This window comes from Dendrobium catenatum, unplaced genomic scaffold, assembly GCF_001605985.2.
Source record: "Dendrobium catenatum unplaced genomic scaffold, ASM160598v2 original_scaffold_199518, whole genome shotgun sequence".
Lineage (NCBI taxonomy): Eukaryota > Viridiplantae > Streptophyta > Magnoliopsida > Asparagales > Orchidaceae > Dendrobium > Dendrobium catenatum.
The window spans coordinates 17,778-27,763 of record NW_021517935.1 but is presented as its reverse complement, the minus strand read 5'-3'; the positions used below and the strand labels follow the sequence as shown (position 1 = coordinate 27,763).

General features: G+C 31.6%; 1 protein-coding gene across 1 annotated transcript in view; it reads left to right on the top strand.

The window, feature by feature from the left end:
* Nucleotides 1–4,588: 4,588 nt before the first annotated feature.
* Nucleotides 4,589–9,986, top strand: part of LOC110103480 — a 20,466-nt gene continuing 15,068 nt past the window's right edge. The window contains exon 1 of the mRNA XM_028692426.1: nt 4,589–5,003. Within this exon, the coding sequence (XP_028548259.1) occupies nt 4,695–5,003 (309 nt within the window). The 5' untranslated portion in view covers nt 4,589–4,694. The remainder of the gene's footprint in view (nt 5,004–9,986) is intronic.

Here is a 9,986-nt window from a genome sequence, read left to right as displayed (position 1 = left end):
AATTAACTGGAATACGAGAATTAAAAATAATTTTAAAATGATTCACAAAAGTATTAGCAATATTAATAGGGTCCGTAACAATCCCTTGAAAAGAATAAATATCATGAATGTTATTGTAATTCTGAATGCATCTGATTTTGGAATAAAGAAACCCTAAATCATCTTCTTCATAGGTCATTCATTTTTGTAGTGCTTTAAAAATAGGACCGGCCGGTCTGACCGGTTCAACTGTGAACCAGTTTGAGGGACGGTTTGGTCCAGTCTAAAAACCGACCTTGCTTTAACTGGACGATTTTGGGATGAACCGTCAGTTCAACCAGTAAACCGGTCCCGATTTTTTAAACCAGCCAGTTCAAGTTTTTAGAATAATATTTTTAAATAAATTATTTAATATTAAATAAATATTAAACTTAATCATAATTAATATAAACATTTTTATAAAACTCTTAAATTAAATGAAAGATAATAATATTATATATTATAATTTCATCAGTCTCATGTCTTCTTAAGAGCTCTTGTCATGAGAGAAAGCAAGAAGGTATATACACTATATAAAACAAGACTTCTAAGGGATGTGAGACTAAACATACAAAGGAAAGAGCCATCTCTAGTTTCATATTCACAATATACAAATTATTTTTTTTATTATTGATTTTGAAATTATTTTTGTAATATGAATAATATTTTTTTTTTAGTTGATAATATTTATTTTTTAAGTTGATAATATTTTTTATTCTATTTTATTTTTTTATCATTTATTTTGATGCGGATTCTCAGTAATAATCTTTCAATGTAAAAATCATAGATGATAAATCAATATAATAGAATTTATAGGAGATTTGAATACCAATAGATATTTATGTGAGCGTTTGTTATCTGTTCTCTCTTGGTGTATATGCAATCCTCCAGTCTTTTTTAGTGTTTTAATTTTATTTTATTTATTAATACATTTTAAATTTTCTACCAAATGAGAACACTCTTAGTAAAAATTTGCAAAGTTTTAGTTTTTCACCTCTAAAATTTTATTATGTTTAACTAAATGAAATACTTTTATATTAAATATATTTAGTTATGTTAATTATCCATTTTTATATTTATACTCGTTTAAAATATATATCATATTTATAAATTAAATATGTAATGTTAAATTAGCAATAATTTATATTAAATTTTAGGTTATTATCTATCTTTATTTTTATTAATTTTATTAATTTTTTATAATAATATTATTATTTATTACATCATCCGGTTCGACTGGTTGAACTGGTCGAACTGTGAACCTCTCCTTCTTTCGGTTCGTTGTCCGGTCCAGTTTTCAGAACCTTGCATTTTTGTTTAGCCCGCTGAGATACCCAAGAAGATCAAAGAAAAAGATTATCATTAAAAAGAGAATTCACATTAATAAGACCTAAATTAAGATTATTATTAAGCGGGTTCTTCTGAATATGACTACATAAATCACTTTGTTGCTTCTTAAGATTCTCAATAGAGGAGAAAAGATGCTTAGAGGAAGCGCACTCTTGCTTCTTAATTAAAGCTTTAAGTAACTGAAGCTTACCATAAATGTTATTGATAGGATTACCAACATATGTTATAAAAAAAAAATCTCAATAAGCAACTCCCAGAAATTAGCTATATTGGTCCTACTTTGTGCAATGCTGTTCTTTATTATTTCAATTTTGATTTTCTGCCGAGAGCTGCTAAAGCTTCTACCATTTCTCTTATTCCCAAAAAGAATAATGCTTCTAATGTTTATGATTTTATGCCCATCTCTTTATTCAACTTTTTTTTTATAAAATTATGGCTAAAATTCTGGCTAACAGGTTATAGTGTGTGATGCCTTTTATTATTCATAAAAACTAATATGGTTTTATTAAGAAAATGATCTCTACAAATAATATAATTCTTGTTGTTGAACTTCTTAGAGATTTTAATTACTCTCCTAGGGATAATTTTTTTTTGTGCTAAAATTGATATTTATAAGGCTTTTGATATGGTCTCTAGATATTTTTTAGTCTCTAGGATGATTCAAAAAGGGTTCCCTCAAATTTTCATCTCTTGGATTAAAGGTTGCATATAAGATGTTTATTTTTCTGTTATTCTTAATGGTTATATGCTTGAGTTTTTTAATTCTTCTTTGGGTATTTGGCAAGGTTGCATGCTTTCTTTTTATCTTTTCTGTATTGTTATGGATGCTTTTTCTAATATTTTGGATGATTGTTCTCAAAATAATGGCTTTGAGGGGATTAAAGTTGGTGATAATCATATTTCTCATCTTCTTTATGCGGTTGATGTTCTTATTTTTGGGACAGCTTCTTTGGAGAATGCTAGAAAGCTTAATGATATCTTGGCTTATTTTTTGGATGCCATTGATTTATTTGTTAACACTAGTAAAGCTCTCTTATTATATCTAAAGATTTTCATTTAGAAGCTACTATTAGTTACATTATTGGCATCAGAATCTATTATATCTAAAGGCTTTTTCTACTATTAGTTACATTATCCCTTTTTCGTAAGAAGCTGAAAGTTGCTGATTTTCAACATTTATTTAGTAGGATTATTATTTTGTTGGCTGGTTAGAAAGCTAAATTACTTTCTTTTATTGGGAGAGTATACTTTTTGAAAATTACTATATCCAATGTTATTTCTTATTAGATTAAGGGCATTACTTTGCCTAAATATTATTTTAAATTTATTAGAAAAATGTGCTCTAATTTCCTTTTTCATGATGATCCTGACAGTAGGAAGATCCATATCATTTCTTGAAATAAGGTTTGCAAGCATAGAGATGTTGGGGGGCTGGAACCTGAAACTCTCAATTTTACTCATAACTATTATCTTATTTGGAGAATCATTAATGACATTGGTACTTTGGATATTTGGGTAAAATATAAGTATTTCTCTCTTTTAGAAGTCTAAACAACAATCAGTTTCTATGTTTTGGATGAATATCTCTTCGGTTGCTAGAGATATTAAAGGCAAGATTCAATTTAATATTTTTCTAACATCTCCCTCTCTTTATATTGGGATCCTTGGCGTTTGGGGAGGTCTGTTCATGATATTGTTTTTTCAAATAGTGTTGTTTTGGGTTTAGATTCTCTTATTTTGAAATTAGGGGACTGGATTTCTAATAAATGCTCGAATTTGGCTTTGTGCTTGACTATTAGTTATATTATATCTCAAGTTGCTATTACGGATCCATAAGCTTTACACATTTCATAGAATGGAGTTTTACTTCTTTTAAAATGTTTTATAGAGCTTACTATGATTCTTTTAATAAAGTGGATGGGTATAAGTTGATTTGGCATAAGAGATATGCTTGGATGGCATTATTAAAGGGGCTTAAAACTTATGATTTCCTGGTTTAGAGGAATATTAATGTCTCTACTTCTTGTGTCCTTTGTTTGAATTGAAAGCTAATGAAAGTCACAATCATCTTTTTTTTTTAAAATGTGATTATTCTTTTAGTTTTATTTCTAACTTTTTGCCTCATATTAAATTTTTTCTGTTCAGGCCAAATTTAGTGCAATTACTAGACTTTATTTATTCCCTTAATTTTGATTCTCAGGTTAAGAATTTTTTTTTTATTATCTGTTAGTTGTTCTATTTACTTTATTTGAAAAGAAAGAAATTCCATGAGGTTTGAGAATAAATTTTCTAACACTGAATCTTTGAATAGACTTATATATTCTAATATTATTGCTAAGATTTCTCATTGGAAATCTTTTCATTATATTATGAAATTTTTATTTGGGTAGAGCTCACAACCAGTTTTTTTTTAAACTTTGGATGGTCAGTTTTTGCTACTAGAGGTTTGTCCTTCTCCATGGAAGTTGGAGTTTTTTCTACTAAACTCACTTGTTTCTTGTTGGTTGATAAGTTTCTGGAGATATTCTTCAGTTTTTGTTGCTGTACATTGGCAGGTTTTCTTATTTATGATTTGGACTGGATAATTTGCCTTTCTTCATGCTTTAGGGGAGTTTGGATCCTGCTGCTGGGATATTCTAAAGGATTTTTGGGATTTTTGTTGCTGACCTTAGGTGTTTTTGCAAGTTTTTGGGCTAGAAGGGATTCTTTTCCTTTCTTCATGCTTCAGAGGAGTTTGGTTTTTGCACCCGGAGGTTCTCTTCTCTTTTGGAGAATGTTTTGATCTGTGACTTAATTATTGCTGGCTCTATGTTTTTGCTGCTGGTTGTGCTTTGCTTTCCGGATAAATGTCCTGGACCGAGTATTGGATATTTAAGGGCGTTTTGGTGGTGTCTGCTCTTAGCTAGCGGCTTGGTTTTGAGGATTGTCGATTCCCTTTTTTATTTTTTACTATGCTGGTCAGTTTTGATTATTTCTGCTTGGGTGATTTTTTCTGCTGAGGATTCCTATTATGTGGGGATGTTTGACTGCATTTTTTCTCTTTTTTAGGAGCTTTTTATTTCTTTATCTAGGTTCTAGTTTGGAGTTGTAAGTTTTTTTTTTGTTTTACATATGATTTGTAATCTTTTGTAATTTTTATTTTTTTGGAATAAAATTGGGCATGATTGCCCCTATTTGTAAAGAAAAAGAAGAAGAAGAAAAAAAAAAAAAAAAAAAAAAAAAAAAAAAAAAAAAAAAAAAAAAAACCGAAGTATTGCCTTTCGTGGTCGCTGCCTCTTTTCCTTCCAGTTCTCCCTTGCCATCGCCCGTGGCTCCCGATCATCGCGATGAAGCACACTAAGCCAGTCTTCTCTTTCCTATTCGTTGCACTTATCTTCTCCTGCTCGTCCCTCGGCTTCCAATCCGATGAACTAGTCATAGACGATGAAGAGTTCGGCATCGAGGGCGGACGCGCCACTGATCCTGTGCACGCAATACCTACTTCAACCCCTGCGAGTCGCCGGCGCGTGGATCTGGATTCTTCTTCAGATTCCAAGTCGGTGCAGTTTACGCTCGAGCACGCCTTCGGGGATTCGGCCTACTCGCCCGCCGGAACCTTCACCGCGCGTCTTAAAACCTGGAGTCATGGTGGAAAGGTGAGGATTTTTTTTTTTTTTTCATTTGTGATTGTTCTACTAGACTGGAGTCCACTTCGTTTCGCACAAAAGATTGGATTCTTGTCATTCTTTTATGGTACTTAACTAGATTTCATTTGGTACTTATTTAAATTTGATTGTCTTTCATCCAATGAAATTTTTAATAAAAGTTGGCTGGAATTCTAGATGCTGATGCATGCTATGGTGGCTCCAGTCACGCTGTATATTTTTTATCTAGTTCCGGTAATACATATTCTCTATTTCCTTTTTTAGATTAAAGAAGTACCAGAAGACAACTTCATAGAATTCAGAATTGAGTTATTCTAAACCAGTGGATGTAGATTGTAGTTTTATGGCATCCGCAGTGTTATTTGAAAGATTCATTCATCTAGTTCATTTTAGTTGTCTATATTTATCACCCATTATCTCCTATACTACCAGCAATGCCAATCTTAGACGTTACAGAATGCAAATCAAATGAGATAGCAGTTGTTTTGCCAGGTAGATAGGGTCTGGCTGCTTTAAAGAAACATCATTTCTCAGTAGAATTTTCAATACATTTCTTTTTCGTGTGTAGGATTTATTGAACTTTTCCATCCTTTGTTCTCCTATTTGGTCATTTCCAAGAAAATTCTTTACTTCTAATATAAGCAGTTATGCTGATGCCACAACACCTGATTGCTGGCTGTTGATTTGCACATCATGCACTTCACCAAGCCAAATTATATTTAAAATTATATTTGTAACTTCTGATAAAAAATTCTTCTGAGGTTCATACTTTGCAAAATCCTAGTTGTATCATTTTATGCGCTTAGATGAAGAAAAACTACAACAACAACATCAAACCTTTTTTCCCACTACGTGAGGTCGGCTACATGAATCTTTTTTTTTTCCATTGTGTCCGATCAAGAGTCAAATTCTCATTTAGATCCAATAAAGAAAGGTCATTTCTAATAATTTCTAACCAAGACTTTTTAGGTATACTTCTACATTTTTTAACATAAGCCTAATCTAATACATCTACTCTCCTAACCGGGTTATCAGAAGGCCGCCGTTTTATGTGACCAAACCATCTAAGGCGACTCTCTCTAATCTATCTGTCACTGGAGCTACTCAAACCTTTTCACATATATGCTTATTTCACATTCTGTCTTTAAGAGTAAAGCCACTCATCCACCTGAGCATCCTCATCTCTGTAACACTTAACTTAATATTATGATTCTCTTTTAATGGCCAACATTATGCGCCATAAAGCATTGCAGGTCTAACCACCATCTTATAGAATTTTTCATTAAATTTGAGTGGTACTTTTCTGTCACACAATAAGCACGATGCATTCCTCCACTTCATCCATCCAACTTGAATTCTACTAATAATATCCCCATCTATTTCACCATCACTCTGAACAATAGACCCAATATATCTAAAACATGTACTCTTATTAATGACTTGATCGCTTAAAGTCACAAACCCCCCACTAGAACTATTACTACTAAAATTATATTCCATGTATTCGGTTTTAGATCTACTCAAACGAAAACTTTTAGACTCTAAGGTTGACCTCCATAATTCAAGTGTACCTTCAACTCACTCTTTAGTCTTATCAATAAGAAGAATGTTGTCAGCAAAAAACATACATCAGGGAACATCCTATTGCAAATCTCTAGTAAGAACATCCATGACTAAAGTAAAAAGATACGAGCTTAGGCCGATCCTTGATGTAATCAACTGAAATTGGAAAATACTTGGTCAAACCACTTTGTGTTTGAACACAAATAACAACTCCAGCATACATATCTCTAATGACTTGAATATAAGCATTATTAATCATTTTTTTAGAACTCTCCATAACACTCTCTTGGAACTTTATCATAAGCTCTCTCTAGATCAATAAATATCATATGGAGATCTTCCTTTTTTCTATCTATACTTCTCCATCAAACCTCTCAATAAATGTTTGGCTTCCATAGTAGACCTACCCGGCATGAATCCAAATTGATTTTGAGAAACATTAGTATTACGTTGTAACCTATACTCTATAACTCTCTCCCATAGTTTTAAAGTATGACACATCAACTTAATTCCTCTATAATTTGCACAATCTTGTGTATCACCTTTATTCTTAAAGATAGAAATTAACACACATCTATTGGAATATCATTAGGTCCAACAGTTTTTTCATACTTTATTTTCTTTAAAGCCTATCTAACTTTAGTATTAGTAATACACCGATAAAAACAAAAATCTCTATTTTCATTTAGAGTGTTTAGGTCACTAAAGTTAATCTTATTTTCACAATTTTTATTGAAAAGTTTAGCAAAATATCTCATCCATCGTTGTTGAATATCATCTTCTAAAAAAGTACTTTTTGATCTTCATCCTGAATGCACTTCGCTTGAACTAAATACTTACTACTCCTATCTCTTTGTTTGGCTAGCTTATATATATATTTCGTCATCTTTAGTATCAAATCTATTATATAAATAATTAAAAGCGAAAGTCTTTGCATCGTAGAATGCTTTTTTAGACTCATAATGGGCAGCTTTATATATTTCTCAATTTTTATAATTTTTACATTTAAACTAATTTTTATAACAGAGCTTCTTATTTTTTATCTATCCTTGCATATTTTGATTTCATCACAAACTATTTTTACTATTAGAAGTTTTTCCTTTTGATACTCTAAACACATCTTTTGCAACATTCTTGATATTACAAGCTACTATTTCCCGCATAACATTAGCTTCCTCATGCATTGACAAAATCTTAAGATTGTGAATTTTGTTCTCAAAGATATTTTTGTTATAGTTCTTTAAATGTCACCATCTAATATTGGAACAATGATATACTACATTTTTCATACTCTATTCCTTCATCTTAAAATCCAAAACTAATAAGCGGTGTGAGTACATAGACTTTCACTTGGAATAACTTTATAATCTATGCAATCTAAATGATCTATTTTATTTACAAGAAAATAATCAATCTGAGTTTTACTATATCCATTCTTATAAGTGATGAGATGTTTATCTCTTCTCTTAAATAAGGTATTAACAATAACAAAATCATAAGCTTGAGCAAAATCTAATATAGTCTTACCATCTTCATTAGTCGCCCCAAATCCATAACCACCATGAATGCTTTTAAAATTCTCCACCTCTCTTCTAACATGTCCATTTAAATCTTCCCAAATAAAAACTTTCTTCAAGAGGTATCTTTTGTATTAATCCTTCTAAGTCATTTCAAAATTTTAATTTTGAGTATATATCCAAACTTACTTGAGGAGCATAAGCACTTATAATATTAATAATCTTATTATCAACAATAATCTTCAAAGCTATAATTCTATCTCTAATTCTATCAATTTTTACAACATTATATTTCAAATTCTTATTTATAATCACACCTACATCATTTTGTACGACTCCTACCAGAATACTAAAGTTTAAACATTAAACTATCAATCTCCTTAGCCTTCTCTCCCACCCATTTAATTTCCTAAATTCATAGAATGTTTATCTTTCTATGAATCATAATATTAATTAATTTTATTAATTTGTTTGTGAGGGAACCTATATTCTACGATCCTAACTTAATTTTAGTTTCATGGACTAGCTTCTTTGCCCACATCCGTTCATGATGTGGGAACCCTTGCCTATTTAACACTGCATCCGGGTGTTGAAGCAGCGACCCTTGCATACTTCTCATTGTATTCAGGCCATACAACGCGTCGCTTTCAGGGAATGCCCTAGCATTAACACAATATATCAAACGATTCATGTCATGATTATTCGATAAGTTTTACGCTGGTTGTCGACTACCTTACCCAATCCTTCATTTTTCTCATCCAGGGCTTGGACTTGGCAATGACAGTGTTAAGATGAAGAAAAACTAAAATAAATGAAATGTAATACACGAAATGAAGAGTGGAAGTACACTCAAGTAGCTTTAGATAGTCATCATTTTCATCAACATTGTAATTAGAATCATATTTCCAAAGAGCATTTTTATATGAATCATAAGGAGCAATCATAAGGGTCACTTTGTTTACCCTTCCAATCTTTGATATATTTATTTAACTCTTATATTTTAATCAATTTTACATGTCAATTTATTTAACTCTTATATTTTAATCATATTTATTTAACTCTTATATTTTAATCATATTTTAATCAATTTTACATTGTTGCAATTTTGGAGATGAGTTAGTTATCCAATTGTGATTATATTCTTGTATATGTGCCCCTTTATGATTCATAATCAACTCGATACTCCAATATGATTATAATATAATATGAAATCGATTTGATAATGTTGATGCGGGAATGCCATGAGCCAGGTGCTTTTTTCTAGGATTTTTCTGTTATGCCGGTCCAGCATGGACCGGCTCAACCTGGACCGGCCCAGCCGGTCCGGGTTTTCTCCAGGCGGAGACGGGCCAGAGAACAGGCGGAAGAAGGAAAAGGGGCGGGGGTGGGGTCCACTCGGAATTCAAACATGGTTTAAGTGTTTTTGGAGGGAGAAGGAAGGGTAGAGAAGTCCTTTTACTTTTATTTTGAATTAGATTGTATTAATGGAGAGTTATGAGAGGGATTAGGGATTATCTTGTTTTTGAAAAGAGTTTGGTGTTCTAGGGTTTTCTTGCTTGGGCTCTTGGCGTTGCCGGAGATCGTTGGAGAGTTGTTCTTCCTCTCGAATTGAAGAACATTGTATCTTGCTTTGGTTTTGTTTGTCTACTAGTGGAATACAATCGTTTCTATTGTTTTCCAAGAATTTCTCCCTATTTTTCTACTGTTTTTGGCTGTTTTACTGCTGTGGACAGCAGTTTTCATCTTGGATCTATTTGTTTTTTTGGTGAGAGACGCTTGGAAATCCAAGGGGTTCCTATCAAAGTCCCCTCAAATTTAAGGAAAAAATTTATAAGATGATGGTTAGACCTATAATGCTTTATGGTGCAGAATGTTGGCCATTAAAAGAGAAGCA